Source organism: Harpia harpyja, chromosome 7 (assembly GCF_026419915.1).
Source record: "Harpia harpyja isolate bHarHar1 chromosome 7, bHarHar1 primary haplotype, whole genome shotgun sequence".
In the NCBI taxonomy this organism is placed as follows: Eukaryota; Metazoa; Chordata; class Aves; order Accipitriformes; family Accipitridae; genus Harpia; species Harpia harpyja.
Genome location: NC_068946.1, coordinates 3,592,880 through 3,618,247, shown reverse-complemented (window position 1 = coordinate 3,618,247; position 25,368 = coordinate 3,592,880). Strand labels below are relative to the sequence as shown.

The 25,368-nt window shown below is 43.6% G+C and overlaps 3 protein-coding genes and 1 long non-coding RNA gene across 6 annotated transcripts; 2 read left to right on the top strand and 2 right to left on the bottom strand.

Annotated features, from left to right (window-relative positions):
- Window positions 1–10: 10 nt before the first annotated feature.
- INTS11 (integrator complex subunit 11) lies at window positions 11–14,007 on the bottom strand. Of its 3 annotated transcripts, none has more exons than XM_052792700.1 (18): window positions 13,899–14,007; window positions 12,975–13,160; window positions 11,934–12,031; window positions 10,830–10,903; window positions 10,386–10,614; window positions 10,171–10,269; window positions 10,038–10,072; window positions 9,209–9,347; window positions 7,460–7,524; window positions 6,616–6,805; window positions 5,861–5,944; window positions 5,223–5,312; window positions 4,513–4,675; window positions 3,621–3,728; window positions 2,944–3,005; window positions 1,904–2,046; window positions 1,031–1,160; window positions 11–192 (listed from the first exon to the last, which is right to left on the bottom strand). In XM_052792700.1, the coding sequence occupies exons 2-18, from the start codon at window positions 13,000–13,002 to the stop codon at window positions 127–129; spliced, it is 1,803 nt and encodes a 600-aa protein (XP_052648660.1). In that variant the 5' UTR covers window positions 13,003–13,160; window positions 13,899–14,007; the 3' UTR covers window positions 11–126. The 3 variants fall into 3 exon arrangements, with proteins under 3 accessions (XP_052648660.1, XP_052648659.1, XP_052648661.1); XM_052792699.1 differs by lacking the exon at window positions 13,899–14,007 and adding an exon at window positions 13,658–13,724; XM_052792701.1 differs by lacking the exon at window positions 13,899–14,007 and adding an exon at window positions 13,486–13,529.
- On the top strand, window positions 13,765–15,815 carry CPTP (ceramide-1-phosphate transfer protein). Its single transcript, XM_052792702.1, has 2 exons — window positions 13,765–13,924; window positions 14,005–15,815. Exons 1-2 carry the CDS (start codon window positions 13,803–13,805, stop codon window positions 14,525–14,527), a joined length of 645 nt encoding a protein of 214 aa, XP_052648662.1. The 5' UTR covers window positions 13,765–13,802; the 3' UTR covers window positions 14,528–15,815.
- LOC128144217 (uncharacterized) lies at window positions 14,622–19,630 on the bottom strand. Its single transcript, XR_008236007.1, has 3 exons — window positions 18,493–19,630; window positions 17,518–17,598; window positions 14,622–14,699 (listed from the first exon to the last, which is right to left on the bottom strand). It is a non-coding gene; the product is annotated as an uncharacterized LOC128144217 (long non-coding RNA).
- Window positions 19,631–19,669: 39 nt separating this feature from the next.
- TAS1R3 (taste 1 receptor member 3) lies at window positions 19,670–24,840 on the top strand. Its single transcript, XM_052792693.1, has 5 exons — window positions 19,670–19,948; window positions 20,679–21,458; window positions 21,868–22,071; window positions 22,389–22,509; window positions 23,121–24,840. Exons 1-5 carry the CDS (start codon window positions 19,682–19,684, stop codon window positions 24,005–24,007), a joined length of 2,259 nt encoding a protein of 752 aa, XP_052648653.1. The 5' UTR covers window positions 19,670–19,681; the 3' UTR covers window positions 24,008–24,840.
- Window positions 24,841–25,368: the final 528 nt, after the last annotated feature.

Sequence of the window (25,368 nt, the reverse complement as noted above, 5' to 3'; positions counted from 1 at the left end):
ACTGCAGTAATTGGACAAACACTGTAATTCCTTTATTACAACAAAAGCAGGAAAAAAACATTGACAAGGTAAACAAAATAAAATCTAAATCTCTCTGAAACACCACTGTGCCTGCTGCTCTGTTGCTCACGATGTACTCTGTGGCAGTCCTTTTTTCAGAAGGGATGTGAGATAGCTGCCCAATTCTTCATCCTAGAGAGAATAAAGAGAAACAGGATGAAAGCAATCTTCTACTTGCCCTTCCAATTTGGGGCAGTAAATTCAACTCTGGTACGTAGAAACAGACTGAAATAATTCTTGGGCCCAGCAAATTCTAATATTAGCAGTGTTCAAAAATGGAAACCAATCCAGTTAGCACAAATGCATTTCTGGTGTTCTTTTGAAATACCTGTGTAAAACTACCATTTGTCAAAGTAGGTGTCTGGACCTGAGGGGTGTCTCTTGACAAAAATGACCATTTTTCTTGAAAGCAAAGAATAAAGAACCATTGATTTTTTTGCTTTGTCCTCAAGAAGGCATTTCCTTGCTGTAAAGAAAACATTTAAAAATACAGCCATAGAAAGTATACTTTGGAAAGGGAGAAAACATAATGACTAGGTCTAATCTTACCCCAATTTTGTATTGGCTAGCTTTTTGCTTGTTTGTGGTTTGAAGCTTTACACCTAAGAAATACAATATAAAATACCTCCACACACTGTATGGCAGTAGTGATACAGCTGAGAGTTCAAAATATAGACATAATTGTAATTAACTGTAATTGTATTAAGCGTAATTACTCCAGATCAGTTGCCTTGAGTTCAGCGGCCCCAGCAAAAACTGACTCAGTAGAGCTCCTGTAAAATGATTTGTACTGAACCTAAAACGGTAAAGAAAAGGGCAGTGACTCACCTCATCTTCTTCCGGTCAAACTACCTCAAAAACAGCGATGAAGACTCACCCTTACAATAGCAACCCACATTGTAGGACTGTTTTGGACTGTAAGGAGTTAAGATCAGAGTTGCTTGAAAAGTATGTCTTCAAGTATTCCTACCTGGTAAGTCCAGGATACGAGCAGAACTTTGGTTCCTTGATCCTCCGAGTGTGCTGTGGCTTGGATAAGAATGGACTCTACTGTTATAGAACCATCAGGGAGATGCTGCACTGAATAATCTTTCAGGACCCTGGTAAGAGAGAAGACACGTGATTGATTTTTGGGTGGGAAATGCATATGAGCTGAAGGGTGGGTCATCCCCTGTATCTTTGAATCCCAAACACCAGCAGGTACTACTTTTAGCTGTGTCTCTGAGCCAGCATGCACTGCCCAAGGAAGAGAGAATGGGGCTGATGCAGAGCTTGCTTATTTTGGTGCTTATATTGATCATACAGGTTTTCCTACAGAATTTATTTCTGGCTTTCATGATAGCAGCTCCAGTCTGAACCCCATTCATCTGAGCAAAGGACTACTCACAGAATTGACCAGCTGCCTTGAGGAAGAAAACAGCTTTTAAGGTTCATCTGCTGCTAGCTTTTGAATAGCTTTAAGAGGTGTCTTGACCCTATGCTTGATGGTCTCGCTCCAGACAATTGTACTAACTTCAGCTAGAAGCAACAGTGACAACAGCAAACCAACAGGAACAAAGATTTCAGGTGGACTGCTCTAGCTTGGCAAAGACCATGAGCTTGTAGGCTGGTTACCAGCCTCTGCTACTGCAGCGTACCCACTGCTCTGGTTATGTTGGCTGTACAGACTAAAATCTAGAGCAGTTGTGTCTTTGGGGCTGCAGAGAATTTTCTCTTAATAACTCTATGGGGCTGGTCTGGAAGGCCAGAAAGGAGGGAGCACTTGTACTACCTATATTGAGCTTATCATTCTTAAGTCCATCCCTAGAGGGAAGAAAACAAGCACAACTAAGAATGGACTTACCCTTTGAGATGGTTATATACACGAAGCACTGTCTCATGTTCTTTTCGCGGATCCTGAATGTGAACACGGCAGGTGAAACGCAACTGATGTTCTGCAAGGCCCAGCTCCTTCAAAGCCTGCTCAGGAGAAACCAGACGGAAGCTCTGCGGAGGAAAAGTACAGATCCATTATAAGCTATTTGTGCTGTCTGAAGTTTTATTCCTCCTCTGTGGTCAGCTGCACACAGGTGTGTGTTCATCACTACAAAACTCTAGCGGGTAAGATCATTTCTTTTCAATCTCTGAAACATCTCAGCACACTTCAGTTACTACTGCAAGCAGTAACAGCTAGGCATGAGCGTACAATGGACAGTAAAGGTAGAGGTAAGATGTGGTAAAACGTCCACCAAAATATCATACCAACTCTTTATTTCCCCAAATTAAAGTTGCTCTTTGAATGGGAGTTGCTTTAATGTCTTTATCGGGGGGAATGATTTGTTTAAATATAAACATGAGGTTACAGAGTAAGAACTCCTCCCCTGGCACCTCTCCATCTTAGTCCAACAAACTGAGGTCTACCAACAACAGGCTGCTGCTTGATTCTTTTGATTTTTACAGGCACAGTGAATCAGAAACACCTTCGATTCACAAGCTGAAAACTAGTCTCCTCAATGTCTGTAGCTGCACACAGTAGGTTGCAGGGGGCCAGGGCAAAAACCAGACTTTGAACAGAAGCAGCTCTTCAAATGTATCTGTTCCCTGTGACTCTCAGCATTCATGAGCCTGACCGGTAAAAATTCTACCACAACACCCTGCTCATGAGTAGCAAGATACTAATTCTGAAGCTGTGGGACTAGTGAAGACTATCAGTCAAGACAACTGACAAGCTAAAGAGGCTGTCTTACAGATTAATCTTCCCAGGTATGGTGTCACTGGGCTCCTTCCAAGAAACTAGGACTGCTTATCTTTTTCAGTTCCTTGTTCAGCCAGAACTTACGTATGAGTGATGACAACACACTCATACAGAGGACACAAGACAAACACAAGAACTTTTTAACTTACATTATCCTTCATAATTAATGTGCCGTGCATTAGCTTTGGCTTCTTGACATCTGGTAAGAGACCTAAACCAAAGCAAATGGAAGAGAAAGACAACATGGTTAATGGTGATGTGCTTGCTTTTCACACAAGATGACTGCTATAGGACTTAACAGATTGGATTTCTGAGTCCCTGCTGAGGTTCAGAGACTAAGATTTTACATCTTTGTTCTCCTGTCCATTAAAGTGCATGGTGCTTAAACCATTATCAGAAATCTAGGCACATTAAAAAAACATGCTTAGTAATACAGAACAACTGCCTCTCTTCCCTTATCACTTCCTGATTTGAGAGGTTTTGATTTTTCTTAAATTGGGTTTATAAAAGTAATTCCAGTTTTCACAGACCTAGCTAGTAAAAGCATACATGGATTTTGTTTTCATAGTGAATAGGCAACGAGTAGCAAACAAAGTAGTGTGCGTGTTTGTTTTTAAACATTATTGAATATACATTCACAGCATAGTAGCTGCTTCATTTCACAGGAAGCCTTCTCAACCACTAAATAAATGCTGATAAAATCTGTTCTTTTACAGGAAGCACTGCTTCTAAGTCACCATTGCGACACTGTTTCCACTTAATACATGTACTACACAAAACAGCTGCTGGGCCCAAGAGGTGAAATTCTTGGTTCAAAACATCTCACCTATTGCTGTTTCTCTCTTCAAGAGTCCCAGGGATATGTCCACTGGAATGCTGGGATTGGTGAATATTGTTGTGGTCTCTCCGTTTGCAGGCATGTAACAGCTGACATCTGCAATGTAAACAACCAGACTATCATTTCACCCACCAGCAGTCTGCAAGCATCCCTTGAGTAGATGGTGCTGTGATTCTGGCAGAAGCCTGCTGCAGCTGTTCAGGACAGGACAGGAACTGAGTTTAATAGCAATTTGTTGAAACTTAATACCAGGGATTTGAAAGAGGCTGAAAAGTAGAACTGCTGCTCAGACTTAAGGGTAACAACCTTGTAAGAACCATCAAAACCCCAATGGGGCAATACTGACTAGCCCAGCTATCCGTAACTCCCTGTGAGGGGTAAAAAGAGACTGCAACAAAACTGCTTGCACTCTGATGTTGGTAACAAGTTACTGCAAAGAAATCTGCAGACAGTAAGTAACCATCCCGTGTGAATTATGCGCTTTCTCCACTCATCATTTAAGAGCTAGCTGTTTACAAGGAATTAACTTTTTTTTTTTTCCTGGAGCTCATTCCCCTCTATGTAGTTGCTAACTTACAGTTTCAGATGTACCCTGCCTGCATCAGCCTCTTTTAGGAGTCTAAAGAATTACAAATTCAGTAAGTGCTGAACTATAACGATACAAACATAACAAAATAACTTCAAGTCCAAAGGGGCATTAAAATTAAAAAGGCTTAACATGTTAAGTAAGATATGTTACAGATACTAGTTTCTTGAGGGTGACTGATCCTGTAAATTACATTATGCCTAACCCTATGCTGAGGTCCAGTGGATGAAGTATGTGAACTTTAATGCCTTCCTTCTACCACCACTCCCTCTTCAGTACCAATACTATACATACGAAATTCCTGTTCTATTTTCTGCTTCAGAAACTCCATTTTCTTTGCTTCACCATGCACCAGGAGAACATTTCGTGGCTCAGCCTGGCGAATCAGCTGCATTATTCCCTTGGCATCTGCATGGGCACTGAAGGACATGTACTCCACCTGCATCTTTACTTCCAACTGTGGAGGAGCAGAAAGCACAGGCTTTGTGAATCAGGAATTGTTTTGGCTCACTACAGCTTGTACACCGCACACAAACAGACCCAACTTCTCTGTATTTAGTTTAAAAAAGGAAGCAGAACACCTGAATTGGAAAATGAGGTTAGAGAAAGAGCTGTACAGGAACACTTTCAGTAACTTACAGGATCAAATTGCCTAATTTTAGAGCACAATACTTGTTGCACATTTGCCGAAACAAATCAATACTTAAGGACCCCTGGTATCATTTTTTCAATATCCCCATCTGCCTAAAAATGTATCATTTTTACCTGACTAATAGGGCCTAGTTATTAAACATTACAAATATGCCCCTGACAAAGTCTTACAACAGAAGAAGACACGCTATTGCCAATGCAAACTGGAAAAAAAACTCCAAAGAAAGTGTTAGTTGGGTATTTTCAATGTTGTGTGCGGTATATTCCCGTTACAAGTACATGGTGTCTAACTACCACCTAAAGTTCTGAAGAACTTCCCCCAGATGATCCTCCTTCTTGAAAATAAGACTTACTATTTGTCTTCCTTCCATTTCCAGCTTGCGCTGTCCACTCAGAATCTTATGGCCTACAGTTCCCTGCACGCAGTAGCCAGGCATAATGACCTGAGAAGGAAACCACAAAAAATCTACAAACTCTGCACTGGACTGTGCGTAGCATAGCTGTTGTTGTTAACATAAAAATAGCCACAAATGCATAATGCTGATGTAAGATTGTGTTCTTCCCATCTTACACGTGACCGTCCTTCACTGGAAAGGTGTTTGCTTTGTGCTGCAGCTTGCAAATACCCAACTCCAGAAAACACATGAAAATTAAATTAGAAAGCAAGCTGCTGAAATCTACACACCACTAAATAAGAATTAATGCAGGTTACAAATGTCTTTGAAGATGCTTCAATTAATGAAAGCACTTCTGAAAGTCTCCCACAGCCTCCTAAGACATGTACGTCCTCTGCTCACCCTGTCACACACCAAAAAAAAAAAAAAAAAAATTCAGAGCATGCAAGAGCTCTGCCCAGAGTTGGTTCACTAGAGAACTTTTGTGTAATTTAACCCTAGATGTTCAGGAAAAGCTTTCCTGTAACCTTTGTTCTTATGACTGTATCACTATCACATTAACACAGCACATCATGTGAGGAAACAGAATTTCTTACCATATTCTTTTCATTTCCTGCCCATTTCCTGAAGATTTGAAGGGACTGTCCTGCATGAAGCATACCAGGGGTTGCAAACACAACCTAGAATTGAAAGATGTGCCAAGAATCACCACAGAAAACACATTTCTTTCCATTACTTATACTATATAAATACCCTAAAACTGGGGAAGAGTATCCACTAATGCACAATTACAGCATACTTACTACATCAAAGCCCTAATGGGGATTTTTGCTATTTTATTTTTCCCAGCTTGTCTAATTTTCACTTAAGTTGAACTACTGATGATACAGGAGATTTTTGTGAGCATCCGTAGTGTCTGATAAAAACTTTGAATGGTTTTACAATGCTACAATCGTACTCGACAGATTCCTCTTTCAGCTACTGCCCAACAAACCAGTCAGAAATAAAATCAGCAATAAGAGATTGTGTTGTAAAGCACCTGTCTCCTGAACAAGTCAGAAGAATATACTGTAAAAATTATGGTTTGAATCAGGTCCAGAGTTATAGATTATACGAACATACAATTAATTTTTTTTATTTTCTCTGGGCATTTTACCTTTACTGAAATAAAGATAGAAGCATTCAGATGGCCTGGCTGCAAAAGGGTTTTAGGCAGGATGCTGATATTAATGGGATAGAAGATGCTGAGCTTTTGCAGACTGCCCATTTGCCTTCATCATGAACAGAGTGGTATAAAAATAGTTCCTTGACACTACACATCTGCTCTGTTACCTTATTAGCGCCCACCTACCATAGGCCCTGGATTGTCTGCGAAGGCCCGATCAAATGCTTTGATGTGTTTGAATTCAAACATGTTCCTCTGCACAAATGTTTTCCGAATTTTCTGATTAGTCCAGGTGATGAAGAGCTTGTAATAATGATTGGCCTTCTCCGTCAGTCCCGTGGAAAAATAAATTGGAGCCTTCAAATTCATTCTTTCCCTGTAGAGAGAAGCGTTCCAGAGACCTGTGAGGGCCAGATTAGGATCCTGGCTATCCATGCTCAAAGCCCATAAATCTATGTAGTCTCCAAAGACTTTTTTTTTCGCGCATACCCTACTCTCAATGAGCTATAAATCAGTATTATAACAACGCTACATCGCTATGCATTAACTTAATACAAAGTAGGCTTTAATCCAATTCTCACCCACTACAGACAATTTCCTTCCATTACAAATATTAATCATTCTGCTATGGGAAATAATTAAAAGCAGCATCATTTGGTATTAGCAAAAACATTTCCACACAATGCTTATACATAAGTTTAATACTTGTTCATCCCTCCTCCCCCTCCCATGAAAACAGTTTTACGATGTGGGAAAGACGCAATCAAATTTTTTAAAGGACAGTTGATCCTGAGTGTTTGGGAGAGGAGTGGAGAAAGAGTCTGGTTAGTTTACTGCTTAGAGTCAGGAACAATGGAAAATAGATGGAAAGAAGTAATTCCGCAACTGCCAACATGGGCCGACATGCAGAGGAATACTTATGAGAATACTTGTACTAAACAGACATGAAAGAATCACAGAAACCTGCCAGGACCACAACATGAGGAGGACGAAAAGGAGGTCGTACTTGCACAGAAGAGACTGCACTCACCAGAAGGTTTCCAATAAAATGCAAAGTTCCTGGGCACGTCCAAGGGCAAAAACTGGGATAAGAACCTGCAATTGAGGCATGATTTACAGTCTCTGAAACCCAAACAGCATGTAAATGGCACTGCAGCATTATCATTTCTGAACAAGTCCCTCAGCTCCCTCTTGCTTTCAGATATCTTTTGCCAACCTTTCTTTCCACAGGAACGTGTTCTTCTGCAGTTTTGGAATGAAAGGCACTGATATTTGACAAGCCCCTATCTGCTTGGCTAAGACCTCAGTTTGTACATACTGAGGACTAAGTCTCTGGCGGGGCATGGTGCTTGTGAACATATTCAGTTCTGTTCTCTCCTGGATAATATGAAAGCAAGTCGTTGAGAGCAACAATTCTGGCATTGTTTATGGAAACGGACACTAAGATGAGTGTTTCTGTCCTTGATCGCTTTGTCTGTGCTGGGCTAATTATGACCTTCCTCCCCTCCCAAATTAAGGCAACACTGGAGGAAGGCACATACAGCTGTTTCGATTTCCAGTGTTCTCTTCAGTTAGGTGCTGTCAGTTGGCAGCAAAGAGTTTACTGCTACTCATTTGTTTTCCAGATTCAGTGGGAAAGCCATCATCTACTTCTTAATGGAACTGTTTAGCAAACCATGTCCATTAACAAGAGACTCGCGCTCTCTTCCGCAAGCAAGCCTACATTTTGTCCCTACTAAGACAAGAACAGCAAATAAAATACAGGGCTTGAGGTCACAGGTGACAAACTACTATAACTTTTAACCAAAACGCAGTTCAAGCTCTACACGTACAATCAACAGCCAGACTAACTTTCCATTTAATCGGGTTAAATGAACTAAGTCCTAGGAACCTAGAACTAGATCCTTAGCTACAGTGAAATGAGTAAAACTTTCCTGTGTTCCCAATTTCTACTTCTAGTTCCATCTTCTGAGGGGTTAAAATGTCTCTTTTTATGTCTTTTCCTAGGCGTGCTCTAAATGTGGTATTAACGAGAAAGAGAATCTCAAAATAAAGCTTTATATTAGCAAATATAGGGGCTAAGCTCTGAGAAACAGAAAAGACTGACTGAAATTCTAAAACAACAACGGACTGATAAAACTAATAGCCACGTTACAATGCTATCCTTGTACGTTCCATGTGCTTCGTGACTCGCTGAAGTTCACATCAAATCACGCTGGACTGTAACAGGCTTACCCAAGCAAAAAAGCCAGGCAAGTGAAAGCCACAAACAAGGTACTGAAGCATCATTTACTGCCTGGTAAGCACATGTCTTCCATGCACTTGGAGGGGTTTTATGGTAACAGACAGCACAGTGCTGAACAGCACAAAGTAGGACACTGAACAGACCGACCTGGCTACACTGGAAATCATTTCTGATCGAGTTTAAAAGCAGTAATTGAACAGTCAGTTTCGTAATTTACATGACTAAGAGGATGCTTCAGTATAGAAGATGCAAATCAAGTTAATTTTGCCTTTATCCTCCATATTTACAGACTGTAAGCACAGCATTTCCCTTACTGTCTCATTAACTCATGGTCTGGTCGTCTTCTTGGCATAATTGAAGTGTTTAATATTCTGTCTTTTGAAGTACAGATGGAGGAATATAAAAATGCCTTCAGTTTCACGTAGTGGTCATACATAGGTGCCTGAGTTTACTAATAGTTACGCAGCACTACAGAGCCAACAAGAGCTACACAGAGGAAAAACCACATCACTTAGGATTATCAAAATGCCATACCTTCCCTCCTCTTTCTACAGTCTCATGAACTTTCTTCAAGAAGTCTCTTTCTCTGCAGCGTTTGGAATCTCTGATAGTTGTGGCATAGGTGGATTCGCTTATTAATAAATCCGGGCGACACTTATCAATCCAGGCAGCACTAAAACAAAAGGAATTTTAAAAAAACCCAATCAAATTAAGAGATGGTATCTAGCATTTCTGATCTGCAGGTCTCAAAGATGGGTGGAGAACGTCGCTGTCTCCATTTGCAGATAGGAAAACAGGTACACAGATGTACATTGGCTTGCCCAAAGTCACCTAGGAGTTCTGTGGCAGCATCAGGACCCCTCTCTTTGCAGGCCATGCTTTCTTTAAATTAATCCTGCTCAGAATAGAAACTACAGATTTTGAAAAGCAATTATTCTCCAGTCTATTACTTTTTTTAAAGGCATTAAAATATTCTAAATAGCAGGAATATTACAAATCTCTCATATATGCCAGTAAAAATAAAATGAACGTTAGAAGTTTGTGACTGGCACTCTCTTAGACAGTAAATACATTTAGAAGATACCATGACAATAAACATTTCTATTATTCCATAGCCTTCAAAATAGATTAATATGAGTATACAGAAGATGATTACATTAAGGTCTGTCTGGAAGAATCAATGTAAATCTGTTCATTCTCATAATTCAAAATTGCATTTATCTTTCCAGCAAAGACATCATTAAATATTCCAGTCTCCTAACAAAGAATCAATGCTGATAAGCCCCTAGTATTAGCAGAAGCTGTGCTAAAATCTTCCTGTCAGAAATATATACAATTCATAGAAACTCAGCTTCCTACTTACCCTAGATGTCTGTCTGGTGTCATGTTATAATCGCCCTAATGACAGAAGAGAAATCCATTAACATTCTCAAGGTAACGGGACAGGCCATTAACAGGAGATGTAGGTATCTATAAATGTTGTTGTGCATACTTACAGTGTACACAACGGACTCGCATCCAACCTTAATCTGGAACATGGCTGCTCCTAGCACATGGCCTGCATAGTACGCCTTGATCTCCAGCTCCTCATCCACCTGCACAAACAGGCAAACACTGCCTTAGCGCACACATTTTAAAAAACTAAAATTGCTCTGCCTTTTACAACGATCCAGTTGGTCTGAGCCAAGAGTATGCAGAAATGATCATTTACCTGAACTGTCTGGTGAAGATGCACAGCAACCACCTTCTTCATACAGTCTTTAATCATTTGGGAAGTGAAGAAGTTAGTTTCCCCTTTCTTATCTACAGTTATTTTCCTATAGTCCTCCAGGAGGATGGGACAGATAGCCTTGGTAGGATGTGTCATGTAAATGGGCCCATCATAACCGACCATTTCACTGAAATACGGTAAAGCTCCACAATGGTCCAAATGAAAGTGACTGCAAAGAGACACAAAGGATAAAGGAGGTGCTGCACAGGAACTTAGCTTGCCTGGTTCTCAGACCTTGCTTCAGATTTTTAAAGCACTGCATGACATAGAGGAACTAGCCAAAATATGAATGATGAACTTACAACATGTTTGGGTTGCTAGGGACAGTATACAAAGATTTCCTGTTTCCCATTTGAGCTCTGACAAGGAAGGAAGCTTCCTCACCTGATGATCACGCAGTCTAGAAAGTCAGTCAACCTTCCATTCTGAGTGATATAGGAAAAGTCAGGAAAGCGTCTCTGCAAAGGCATGAAAAAACAGACTATATGTTACAAAACAAAGCCAGTTAATACTACATTACTTATCCCACAAACCAATGGTGTGAACAACCTGCAACACTGGAAACGTGCTGTAACCCACCTTGAGGCAAAACTGCAATAAGGCAGCAGACAGCACCAGTGTCAGCAATGCAGTAAGAGCTGCAGGCAACACCATCAGCACTCATGTGCAGAATGAGTCAAAGAGAAAAAGGATGGGAGGGATGCCAGAGGGCAGACAGGGAAACTGACCTTGCAAATAAATAAATTACAGCCAATTTTATCTTCAAAGTAGAACAGGTGACCAACGTGTTTTAGCTTACCCACAGGCATTAAAGGCAGAAAAGCCTCAAAACCTTTTCTGTAATGGCACAGTTGCTCCGTGTCACGCTTTAACTCCTTCTATCTTGCAGAATATTTTTGCCATTATTCCTTTCCTACTAGTATCAGGTGACCAAACATCACGAGTGTTTCTTAGCTCGCTCTCTAAAGCATCTCTAGATGCGTGGTATGGATCCCACAAGTAATTAACTGCCCCAAACAAAGCATCATGTCAAGAACAGTCTAGCTAATGACAGGATTAATGCTTTAAAGCATAGAAGATACCTGCCTATATAAAATACAGAAAGCCCAAAACCACCAGGAATGGAGCATTCACAGCTTGCTTAATATTTTTTTGGAGTCCACAACTCAGGGAAAGGACAGCTGGATTGTGGCACTTCACAGACCAGGAATACTCGAAGGGATGTACCTCTTGCACAGGAAGGCAAGATTTTGAATGGGCAGTAGTAGTTCATTCTCTGCCATAATCCAGCTCCAGCAGTGGTTGATAGAGCTGCCCAATAATGCACACCTAGCTGATATTACCCCTATGTCACATAAGATAAGTCAGACAAAGTTCAAATAAAAGGGAACAAAGCAGAACAACGAAGCAGGAGCCCTGCTAGGAAAGGCCAGGCAGATGCACCTTGAAATCTCTACACAGCATTCAGGGCTTCTCCACCATACTCACATCATCGTTGTAGCCCATGTGCATCCCGCAGTCAAGCATTACATTTTTCCCAGCAATAGACACAAGGATACAGCTGCGCCCCACATCCTGGCCAGCTCCTGGACCCAAGCAAAAAAAAGACAAGTAAGACATCTCTGGGAATATTTACAATCACTTCAAAAGAGAAGCGTTTAAAGGTCCGTAAAAACTGCCTAGCCCTTTTCTGATGCAGGAAAAGACTACGTCCTTTCTTCCAAGCAAGCAGATCTGTTAGAGGGTGAGCAAATGTGAACTGATTTACCCCATTCCCTGAGCTTATGAGAGGGCCTTCCAGCTGCAGTTGCAAAACTGCAGTAAATACAGCACCTGCGTCCAAACCCATAAGCAGTTCAGATGCAGGGCATGTTTGTTCTCTGCCTGCTGCTGTGCAATCACAACTACACAGTTTCAAGTAAGAGCAAAATAATCTCTTATCTGGAAAGGATTAGCAAGGAACTCAGAGTTCCCAGGGCCCTGCACCTCCCCAAGTACTCTGCCTCTCACTGAAAGCACAGACCTTCAATAAGCTCTAGTTAAGTCCATACCAAGGCAGAAAACTATCCATCAGGATAAAACAGTTCTGCTCGGCACATCCTCTCCCCTCTCAGTACATAAATGCATCTCAACAGTTTCTGTGCAACCCAGAAAAAAAGAAAAAAAAAAGAAAAATTTGCTTTCTATGGCTCTTTAGCACTATTAAGTGAACTAATACTTTAGCTGTACTGTACAATACTACAAAGTCTTTACCAGTATGTATTAATGAATCCTGTAATCAAAACAGAGTTATCAAGAGTGTTTGAGTCTTACTTGCTTGAAAGACAAACGGAGGACAATGACATACTGACACAAATCAAGTTAGGACGCTGCGCAACTGCAACACGTATCGCAGTATACCACCATGGCCAGTTTCTGTGGCACGGAAAGGCATGTACGTCTCCAGCAGTCTAACACATATTACGTTGAATTCTCAATTCCAAAGTTTTTCAGTGTGTCTATTTGAGAACGATTTTAGATTGGACTTACCCAAGGGAGTGACTTTTATTTCAGGCATTTTAACAAATGCTAAATCTCAAACCGCATGCCAAATTATTTCAGAAACAGTCTAACGGGGGCCACAAAAAGAAGAGAAGATTTAGCCGCTTTTGCAGCTGCCATTCCAATTCTTTTTCAGTATCAGGCAGAAGACTTAAGCAGAGGCATAACTTCTTCCTAGAGGGAAGACAGTCAGAAAACACAAGTCAGATCAACACGTGGATGACTAACAACGCTTGGAAATCCAGGCCTGCTTAGCTTCGGTAATCACCGTCGCCACAAAGAACCAGCAAACACGGGCCAGTCTGCAGACGGGAAGGCAGGGAGAGGAAGGGGGGGCCCCTGCTCAAGCGGGTGCGCGGCCAAGCCCTTCGGCCGGCGGCATTTATTTATTTATTCGCTCACACCACCAGATTTCCAGGTACGCCCTCCCAGCGACCGCCGATCCCAGCCCTGACCGCAGACGACGCTGCCCTCCCTCACGGGGGGGAAAAAAACCTACGTGAAGGCCCCGGCTCTCCCGACGGCCTTCGGACCCGCAGGGCCCCGACCCCCTGGCCGCCCCCCTTTCAGCGGAGCCCACCCTCCCCACGGCGGAGCACCCCGGTCCCGGCAGCGGGGTCTCCCGCCCACCGCGGCCGTAGCAACGCCCGCCCGGGCCCGCCCGCTCTCACCGTCGCGCCGGGCCTTCTACCTCAGCGCCTCAGCGCACGCGTAACCGCCCGGGACCCGCCCCCCCTCCCCTCAGCGGGCCCTGCGATTGGTCGGGTTGCGGGTGACTGGCAGCGGCGGCGGCGGCGGCGGCGGAGGAGGAGGGAGATGGCGGCGGGGCAGGGCGCGTTCAGCCTGCGGGAGGTCCTCGCCGCCTTCCAGACGTGCGTGACGGAGCGGCGGGAGGTGCTGCTGGGCCCTTACCTCAGCGGTTGGCGGGGGCTCATCCGGTGAGTGCCCTCGGCGGCCGGCCCGGGGGCCCGGGGCCGGTTGCCGTTCGCTAACGGGAGCGTGTCTTCCCCGCGCGCAGGTTCCTTCACAGCCTGGGCGCCATCTTCTCCTTCGTCTCCAAGGACGCGGTGGCCAAGGTACAGATCATGGAGAACTACTGCCGCGGCGAGCAGCGGGAGAAGTACGCGTCGCTGCAGTCCATGGTGGAGTACGAGCTGGCCAACGGGCTGGTGGATATCCAGAAGCGGTCGGGACGGCCCGACTCCGGCTGCCGCACCGTCCTGCGTCTCCACAGGGCCCTGCGCTGGCTGCAGCTCTTCCTGGAGGGGCTGAGAACCGGCCGGGAGGACTCCCGGACGTCTGTCATCTGCACAGACTCCTACAACGCTTCCCTGGCGACCTACCACCCCTGGGTTGTTCGCAAAGCTGCCACGGTGGCCTTCTGCACGCTACCCTCCCGAAACGCCTTCCTTGAAATCATGAACGTGGGCACGACCGAGGAAGCCGTCACCATGCTGGGTGAGGCCTTACCCTATATCTGCGACGTCTACGGCATCACCCAGGAGCTCTTTGCCCGCCACAAGCTGCTTGACCTTCCTTGACGGGAGGGATGCTCAAAAGCCGTGCCACATTCTGACAGAAGTAGGATGAAGCGGGTGGAAAAACGTGTGTTTTCACGGACGCGCAAGCGTCTGGTTCTCTGTCCGTGGTCACCCTCCCTTTCCTTTTCCAGTAAGGAGCTGACAAGTCGGCAAAGCTATTCAGGATGCCTCACTTTATAAGAGAAAAAAATGTACCAGTTTTTTTTATATGTATGTATATTTGTCTGTGTGTGTAGAGCGTCGGCTCTACAGTAAGGAAAAAAACCCCACTATTGGCATGCTTAAGGGATTTTTTTTTTTTTTCTACCTGGATTCACCTTCAACTCTCCAGCTAGGCTGGGGAGAGGGGGGTTGGTTTCTTTTTTAAGCCGAACTCTGCAACTTCAGCAGCACCTCTGCGTTTACACCAATAGTTAGGACCTGGTGAGACAGCACAGCTTTCCCATGTGGTGTCTGAACACACTTAACACTACAGTGAGCTCACTTCGCCACTTTTGTTTACAAGCTGTTCCCTTGAATAGATCTGGGGGGTTTTGCCCTCTGTTGTGCTTCAGCCTTGAAACTATAATGCTGAGTAATGCGTGTCTGAAAGGAAGCTCTTTTCCTTGTGGTCACAGACTCATTTGATTACTGCTGCTAATTCTGTGGCCCCTAGAATTAAAGAAGGAAATGTTGGTGTATGTCATTACTGTAAGAGCCTGTTCTTCCTTTGTGCATGGATCCATTAAGCAGGACCTTCCTTCTGTGTAGCTTCCCCTACCCATTAATCTGTTGGTTTTAGCATGTACTGCACAATCTTACACATCCAGCTAAGGCTGCAGACTGTACCTTACCTGTTTTCCAGCCATGCTTCTAAATTGTGTTCTCATGATTTTTTTTTTTTTAATTAATATGTCAAATGCCTACAAAAATGACTTCTCTGATTGTCTGGGGAGAAATCTGAACTTGTACTGTAAGTCACTACTTTGTGAGGCTTATTGCTTCTATTGCAAATCACTGTATATAACAGCCAGTTGTGTGTGTGTGTGTGTGTGTGTGTGTGTGTGTATACACACACACACCCCCCCAAAGTATGTAAAATGGAGTTTACTTAGCTTTTTGAAAGCTGAAAAAGCACGACATTGTTAGTTCAGGATGACATGAATATTTGGGGGAGGAGGGAGAATCCCAGAGGCTGTAACATGTTTTATCTCAGATAGGAGGCACTTTGGCCTAATGTAACACTGCGTGATTCAGGAAATCACTATTACCTCATGGAGATTAACTGGACATTAAATTTTGTGACTAACATGCTTCTGAAGAGTATCCTTTATAGGAATGCTTTCTGGTTTTGTGGTGTTGGCAGGAACACCACTTACAGTGTTATCTCTTTGTATCTTGTCTTTCACTAGCAGAGTCTGTTTCATTTACCTAGTGATGAGATGTGAAACCAGCTGTCAGGAGTAACCCAGATGAAGTTAGATGCTGTGCAGTGAGCTCCTATTCTGATTACTCGCATCTCTCAACACTATCTTTTGCCTGAAGACAGGAAATGGAATCTCCTTGAACATCCTGAATGGAGGTTTAGTTGCTATGCTGTGAAAACACAAATATAATTCCCTTCTTGCTAAGACCACCTTAAATGATTACATAGTTACATAGGATAAATCCATATATTAAAATGGAGCAGTTTCATGTTACAAGCTACAAAGTGCTGGGCCTCCCTTGCTGTCTGATATAGATACAGCTGGTATTTAATCTGTGTAGCATATTAAATGCCTTAAATTACGTCAAATAGTATTGTGTGTCAAGTGAAAAAATGTTAACGGATCTCTTGAGGTTTAATGCTGAAATGGTAGTATGACCACATGGGAGAATTACTTTTTGTCCCTTGTCACATTCATTCTCAACTATTCCTCCTATGAGATAAACATTAATGTTGAAGATGAACTTGATTTTTACCATTAAAGAATCAAACTTTCTCAGTAGGGAGAAAACTTTGTTCTAAGTTTATAACCGATCATTTCGTACAAAGTATGCTTCAAGTAAAATACAGCTTTCCATCAGTCTGCATGCTCTCATTTAAACAAGGTATTGCCTAACAGTAATTTTATTTTCCTGGTGTCCTGCTCTGTCTCCAAACAATGGGAACCTTTTTAATAGCCCCAGTTAGTTACCACTGAGTAAAACTAAGGTCCTGCAATTGGCTTTGGGCGAGTTCAGAGTCTGGCAGCTTTCACTAATGGGGCCAAATACAGAAGTGTAAAACTTTCAGCTACAGTGACTGGTGTACTTGAAAGCTGCATCAACATACAGATTCACTAGAGGGAGTTTGAGTATTTTGCACAGAAGTCCATCACGTAAACTATCCCCTATGCCACAGTAAGCATACTTGATTTCACGTGAAAAGTATGGATGGGAGTAAATAAGTGCGTGTGTGTGACTTCTACACCATTCAAACAGCTTTTTTTTTTTCTCCCTCTGTGAAGCTGAATTTGTATTTAGAACTTTTTAAGAGAAGTTATATAGTTAAAGCTAACACTAAGTATTCCATTAAGGGGAAGGTATCCTTAAAAGGATGTCAGTAAACATATCTATATAACATAGCTATAGAAATCTACAACTGTTGCTTGCCTGAAGTACTTATATACTTAGCTTTCTACAGTATACCTGCTTCTCTTCATACTGGAAAAATATTCTAGCCTCATAGCAAAAGTGGTGTATCACTTTGGCAGTATAAGCAGTTTTTATGATACAGTATAAATACATAATAAGCCAATACATGCAGTAAATTGAACTTTCCAATTCAGAGCTATCCTGTTTTCTAAAATACAAACCTGACAGAAAAAATGCAAACCATGACACAACCGAAATTACTATGTTGCGGAACTTGTACCTAAACCAAAGTTTTTAAACTGAAGTTAACATCATAGCTCAGTGTGAGAAAAATTTAGATCCGCCAATAACAACTTTCTAAAAATAACAGTATAGCTGAGTAATAGCTTACCAACTTTGCAATCCAGGAATGGCCTGCTCCAGACAAGTTCTTGCAATGCACTAAGGAAGACCTGGTTATCTCCTGGTGAGGTGACCTTGAATTTTAAAAAAAAAAAAAAAAAATTACCGCAGTGTAAGCCTCTAACCACTACCCTTTAGTTCAGGCAATTCCACATATTACTCTGAAGTTCATTTAAAAATAAACTATGTGACATTCTTTCAGCACAGGCCACTTCTAAGTAGGGAGCACGCAAGCCGGGGAGAACCTCAGGTAACAGCAGGAAGCAACGCTGGTGAGCAAGTCAGTTTTTTCCTCCTCAGCCTCTGTATGGGTAATGGTTGTATTACAGTGACAGGCACCATTCTCCACAAGGCACACTTTGGCTTCTTGGATTCCGCTCCTATCAAAGTGCATTCTCCTTGGCGATGCTTTTAGATGAGCAGCCTGCACTGATTAAGATCTGCTCCCAGCATTAGACAAGTCACAAATCCAGCTGTTTGTGAAAACTGTAAACAGGGACGGTTTCTACAAACACATTCCATTAAAGATGATGTTTCTTGCTTGGTTGGGGTAGGGGGCAGTTAATGCAAAAGACGTGTCCAAATTAAAGGTGGGCACCTGAGTTTACCACCTATCCTACAGGAAGTCCAATTTCTAGAGCCACGACAATGAATTCAGTAAGTCACTGCTTGAGTAAAGGCTACTCATCGAGCAAAGGAAACCAGGATTAGGCCAGTGGTTTGCAACTAAGTACACTCATAGGGTATTGATGTGTATTTGACTATTGCCCACTAAGCATAGAGTTACACATTTAACGTATTTTGCTAAACAAATTCTTCCCCGTTATTTTCATCTCTCCGAGTTCTATTTAAAGAGACTTCCCAGGAACTGATGAGACTGGATCCCCTGCCCCTGTTCCCTCTCCCACATTCGCTTGGAGATTTCTTTGAAACATTTTCCCCAAAACAGACAAATAATGGTCCCTGACCTGCTGCTGTGCTTGAGCTTTGGTTATGCAGCAGCCCTCAAACCCACATGCCTATCGGCCCAGTTTAGAAGGCCTGGTGATTATATCATAGGAGGCTTGTTCCCTTTTGGAACGGACACCGTAAACCTGACGGCACGATCAGAGCCCACGTTAGTTGTGTGTGAAAGGTAAGAGGAACATTAGCTTCATTAGTACACGGTAAGTTTGGTCACTTGGGCTGGGAAGAGAAAGGAAAAGGAAGTAGTCCTGATAGCAACTGACGGTCTCACAGCCGAACATTAAAGGTAAGATAGAGACAAGGATTAGCTCTAAGGTGCTGGAGCGCTGGTGTACTGTGCCATCAATTTCTGATCCTGAAATGGAAAATGTTTTTGTCTTTTCTTGATACTACTATGCAGTCAAACTTTGGAGGCAACCAACCCCATTTGGATGAAAGCTTTTAGTGGCACTGGCTTTCTTAGTGTTTGGAATCTAACGCTTACACAAAGGTGTAAATGTTGCTTTTGCTTCCAGATGGAATGAGAAGCATGCACTGCACTCTGCAGACAGATGACACACGTTAAGATGGCGCATTGCCTTTTATGAGGTAAAAGGACACTCAGTACAAAAAGACATGCTAGTGTCCTACCTGCTGCTTTGGCAGCAACAAAGCACAGAAAAGCACGGTCCAGATTCTTTCCATCTTCACAGGTCATGAGGCAGGGAATATGCCCAGTGCACTGAGCTATACAGTGGAGGAAAATCCCAGGAAGAAGGACATCTCTCCTGAATTAGCACGCACAGCACTTTGGGAACCACTGGCTTCATGGCTGAAGTACACAAACCTAAGAGCAGAAGGTCGTCTGAACATTGACCTTCCTCACAGCTAAACATACTGGTCTCTCTATACCTCTGTTTCTTCTCCTGTGAAGCACAGAGAATATATTTGCTGACAGACAAGATTAATCAGATTTGAAAGGTGCTCAGCGCCTCTCTACTCACGGTACAAAATTTGCAAAGGCTATGTATAGGTACAGGGATGCTCTGCTGACAGTGCCACGTATATCTGGCTTGGCAACACACAGGATGCTAAGATGTCAAAGAACGTGGAATAAGCTGATCACCATTGTAACAGCACTGATAGACCACGTAATTCCCCGTCTCCTCTTATTACAGGTTGTTTGTAGATGGGCTAATATGGGCTCTTGGGATGAAGTTTGCTATCGATCAGATCAACAATTCCACTTCACTTCTCCCAGGAGTAAAGCTGGGCTATGACATGTATGACACCTGCTTTGAGCCAGTGGTGGCCTTACAGCCCAGCTTGCTATTTTTGACCCGAAATGGCACAACAGGCATCGGAGTACTGTGCAACTACACCGACTACCAGCCTCGTGTGACTGCTGTGATTGGACCACATAAGTCAGATCTCTGCCTGGTAACAGCCAAACTATTCAGCTTCTTCTTGATCCCACAGGTAAAGACACTCTCTGGAGAAGCAAGAATTCTCCTTTTTGGTGGGGGAAGAGTTTGGATCAACAACGCTCTCTACGCTCTAGGTCTTTGAACCAGGACTGTTAAAGCGCAGATTCCAGTCTTTCCTCTGCCACAGATTTCCTGAGTGATCTTGGGCAGGTCATTAAACTTCCCTCCTGGAACACACTCCAGTGTCTAAGTTCCTGGAGAGAAGAGGGATAACTCAGGCTGCTCTGTGATCCATGTAAAATGGGAATAAACAGAGTTGCCAGCATAAACTGCTAGGATCCCATGAAAATACATCTGTGACTGTAAGTACTCAGTTACCACAACAGAGCGCGCTATAACGGTCAGGTAAATTTAGCCCTGAGCTAAGATATTACTGAATCTTGGGTGTGTCACCCTTTGTAGAAAGTAGCTAATTATCATTGTCATTAACGATAAGGCCTGGTGCTGTGATGATGGACACAAATGGCAGTGGAAGGAGATAGCCATGTGGGACAGTGCTAGCAGAGGCAAATGACGGGCCAGTTTATGGTTCTCTTGGTAAATGCAGCCATGATGGACCCATCCCTTTAGATGAGTTCTTCCTTCCCACTATCCCGACACAGCAGTTTTGAAAATCTAGTGCACTGAGACTAAGCAAAGAAGGTGGAAAGTGATCTGGACTGTGAACACTTCTCTCAGCTTTACTCTTTGCCTCACTTTCTCTCTTGTCCTCTAACTTGCAGGTCAGCTACGGAGCCAGCAGCGAGAAGCTCAGCAAAACAGAATTGTACCCATCCTTCTACCGTACTGTTCCCAGTGATAAGAACTTGGTGGAAGCTGTGGTCCTGCTACTGAACAAGTTCGGATGGAACTGGATTGGCATCATTGGAAGCGATGATGAATATGGCCAAGGAGCTCAGAGGCTCTTCTTAAGCATAGCTGGAAATCACAGCATCTGCATTGCGTTCGAGGGACTAATTCCTACAGACCTTGCAGACCCCAAAGCCAAAAACCAACTGGAAGATACCATTAAGTTAATTAACAAGACCAAAGTCAACATCATTGTCCTTTTTGCCTTTAGTCAGTCAGCCCAGGCCCTGCTGGAACACAGCATCAGGATGGGACTGAGCAAGAAAGTCTGGATTGGCACTGAAGCCTGGATGTTGTCTGACATAGCTGCCTCCATCCCAAATATTCAGAGCATTGGGACAGTCTTAGGCTTTATTATGAAAGCAGGCACAGTCCCTGGCTTCCAGAAATACGTTGCCGACCTCTTTACCTCTGTTCAGCAGGATAAATTTTGCCAGGAGTCTAGAAAATTCAACCAGCTTATGAACTCTGACATGCTGGACACACATTGCAAACAGTGTGACCACATCTCGCTGCATGACATCTCATCCATGCTAAACCGCCCACAAATACAACCAGTGTACGTCGCAGTCTACAGCGTGGCTTATGCACTGCACAGAGCGCTGGGGTGCACCCACCAAGCGTGTCCCAAAGCATCCATCAGATCTTGGCAGGTGAGTAAAGGTCAGGGGGACAAGCAGCAATTTTTCATCTCATCTATGCATCGGAGCTGCACACAGCCAGGGAGGGAGGGAGGGTAACTGCACTGTGCTCCTGCCCTGGTAGTGATACAACCTTGGCAATTCCCTTAGCCAGTCAACCCCTACGCCGGCACACTGCACCTTCTCTGCCGCTGGCTAGGGCTGCATCCCCTCTCTAGGGCTATGTTTTGGCTCCCACTAATTGGGCTTGGCACAATAGATAGAGCAGTTGATAATACAGCCAGAAGGCTGATAGTCGCAATCTTAGCCCACGCAAGGGACAACTGATTTCAGCCAGAAATTAGCTTACTGCAATTATCATCCTCCAGGTAAGAACACCAACTGTACCAATATTTACCGTCAATTTTCATTTTCTCCTCAGCTGCTGCATTTCATGAATACCCTCCCATTCAAGGTGAATGGCCAAAGTTTCAGCTTTGATCAATTCCATGGCACAAACACTGGCTACAAGCTTATATTCTGGTCCTGGAAAAACGGCACCCTTACGTACCTGCCTGTAGGCAACTATGAAGAGTCCTTGTACATCAATAAGTCCCAGATTCAGTTTCACACTGCAGATCAAAAGGTAAAGATGGTGGGCAAAAGCATAAACAATCACAAAATGAAGTAAACATTTTTGCCGCTTCATCAGGACTGTTCATAAGGAGCTTTTAGCCTGTGTGCTACTCCTGCGAGATTTGCGTGGGACCCAGTTCTTGCTCCTCTGCAAACAGGTAATCCATCTCCATTGTGCAAAACTAGAAGAAGGTATTCCCAGCACTGTTCAAGATTCAGACACAGGTTTGATCCCAGCACAGCACAGCCAGTTTCTTCTCTTTTGTTTGGTGATACGGTGCTTCTCCTGAAAGTGTCTGGCTGACATTCATTCTTCCTTTCGTCTAGGAGCCTACATCAGAGTGCTTCAGACATTGTAAACCAGGACAACTCAGACAAATAAAAGGATTCCACCTCTGCTGCTATGACTGCACAGATTGTCCAGAAAACACCTTCTGGAGCACTAAAGGTGAGGTCTGAGAAATTCAATGGCTTTAACTGCCTGTATTATGTCCACCTACTGCTTAAGGTCACACAGGTTCACAGAACTGGTAACGACCAGTTGTGAGCTCTTCCTCCATGAAGCACTGCCAGTGCAGAGTATTTGCCTCCATTTTGTTCTGCTGTGCATTGCTCAGTCTTGCTCTGCAGATCTTCAGCAGGGGACCTTCCTCTGTTGCTCCCAAAGGGAATGCATAAGGACAATGCTTATGTTTTACCTCAAGAGGTAGGACAGAGGGGTATGGTGAAATTCTGGGGTCATAGGTAGAAGAGAAGCATACGATGAAATTCTGGGATCTTTTGGAAGCTGGTGATCCTTCCTGGGGAAGGGAAACAGAGCCAGGAAATATGTGGATCCCTTTGGGGGGAGGGTGGAGAAGTAGAGGGAAAAAAAGAAATTGAACTATCACAAGCTTTGGCGATCCAATACACTTAGGATGGGGCGGGGGGAAGCAGGCAAAGCAGCACCCAAACCAGCTACCTAATTCATGACTGTGATCCATCCTCAAGGACTGCCTGCAGCAGGGTAGCAGCACTCTGCTGCAAGGCGGTCATCAGCTTCTCACTGCTACTTTGCAGACAGCTCTACCTGCACTCCCTGCCTAAAGCATCAGTGGTCCCCTGTCCGGAGCACACAATGTTATGACCGCAACGAGAGATACCTCTTTTGGAATGAGCCGCTCACCATTGCCTTGCTAATGTTGGTGTCCGTCACCATATCCCTGACTTGTTTGACAGCAGTGCTCTTTCTAAAGAACCTTGAGACTCCCCTTGTGCAGGCTTCCGGAGGCAAACTGAACCTCTTTGCCTTGTTCGCACTCACGCTGCTGTGTCTCAGCTGCTGCCTCTATATAGGGAAGCCCAGCAACAACCTTTGTATGATCCAGCAGATAGTCTATGCCCTGTGCCTCAATGGTTGTTTCTCTACCTTCTTCATCAAATCCCTCGAGATCACCCTTGTGACAGAGTTCCCTCGCTGTGCCCCCACCTTCTTGTACTGGGTGACCCAGAGAAGGGCCTGGCTCCTTGTCGCCTTGTGCCTCCTCACCGAGTGCTTGTTCTGTTTCTGCTACCTTCGCTTGGGCCCTGACTATCTGGTGTCTGACTACAAGTCACTGCCCACCGAAGTTCTGCTTGTGTGTAACACCAAGTCCTGGTTTGCCTTTGCTCTGGTGCATGGCTACAACGGCTGCTTAGCCTTTGTCTGCTTCCTGTGCACATTCATGGTACAGACTTCTGGTAAGAAGTACAATATTGCCAGGGGGATCACGTTTGCCATCCTAATCTATTTCATCATCTGGATCTTCTTTGTTGCTACTTTTGCCACGCTGAAGACAGTCCTCAGGTCTGTTACTCAGATTGGTACCATTTTGTCAACCAGTCTGGGTATCTTGGGGACCTACTACATCCCTAAATGCTACATCATCTTGCTTAAGCCTGATCTGAACACGGTGGATTATTTCTAGAACTCCATCAGAGGAGCCAGAGGAGGACTCAATAAACAGACAATATACCAGATCCATTGTCACCTGCTCCGCAGTAGAAGCTGGCTGTATTTTAATAAGATAATTCTGTTTATGATGAGTCTATAAGCTACGGTCCCCCACACAATCACCACATAAAATACAGTCTTATCCAGTAGGCTGAAACGCTAGGAACAGAATTTTTAAGCTGCAAAAGCACAGGGCTCTACTCAATGAGCTAAAGCAAAATGCCCCCAGCAGAGTAGCATCCATCCTCTCTATGGCTAACCACCCATTTCATCACCCACAAGGAGCCAAAAGCAGGTTTGGTTAAGCAAGCAACCTACAGTACTGATACTTTATATGAATCTCTCAGGTCTGGCAATCTGAGCTCACCCAGGCCACTTTCCTGTAAAGACCGCTCATGATTTTTACTTCTTAACAACTAGATAACTGCTCCAGAGATACAACCATGAATCTTTTCCCAGGCCATGTAAGAACTTTCAAATATATTCAACAGCACAGAAATAATAACTAGAAAAACAGAAGGGAATAATCTGAAAAGGTATGAGATAGACCACAAATAGAAATTCTTGTGATTAACTAATACTGAGTACCTATCTACACAGGATCCTCTATAAAGACCTTCTAGTGAGCAACATCAGAAAACACAGCTCCTATGCAGGTCTCCTCCTGTTAGATACAGGAGGTAGATGATGAGAGGGAGGTAATAAACAAGAGAGAACCAAAGGTCCTGCACACTGCTCTGTAATTGCGGTCTGTACACATTTACACGTGTTTGTGCACTTGCTTTATTAAAAGTGGAGTCAATGACATCCTACAGCTCTGGGTCTCTTTTTTAATGGTTACAGTCGATGCAAACTTATCACCACCTAGGCTGTGAAACTGTATGGTTCTAATAGCCACCAGCATCCTTAAGACAACCCTTTCCCCATTCTCCCTGTAAATAAGATTCTGTGACAGAACGTATTGATCCTCTGGGCTGCCCTCTCTTTCTATTTAAACAGAGGGGCTCCAACTTATCAGCATGGCACCAAGTAAGTTTTGCTCATTTTTGACTGAAATTTAGAGGATACCTGGAAAGGTATACATGAAGTTAACAACATAGGCAAAGAGTACACAAAGAAATTGATAGGTCATACACAAACTGAAGTACAAGGAAACAACTGTGTTCAGATCAAGAAGGGCTGACTACTTTGACTCTTAAATAAAAGACTGAAAGGCTAAGCAAGGCTTCTGATGACAACCATTGCTCTTCTAGTTCACAATATCATCAGTACCCTGTTGCAGCATATTAACTGAGAACTGGTCCTTATATATCACTGAGTGTTGAAACAAAACAC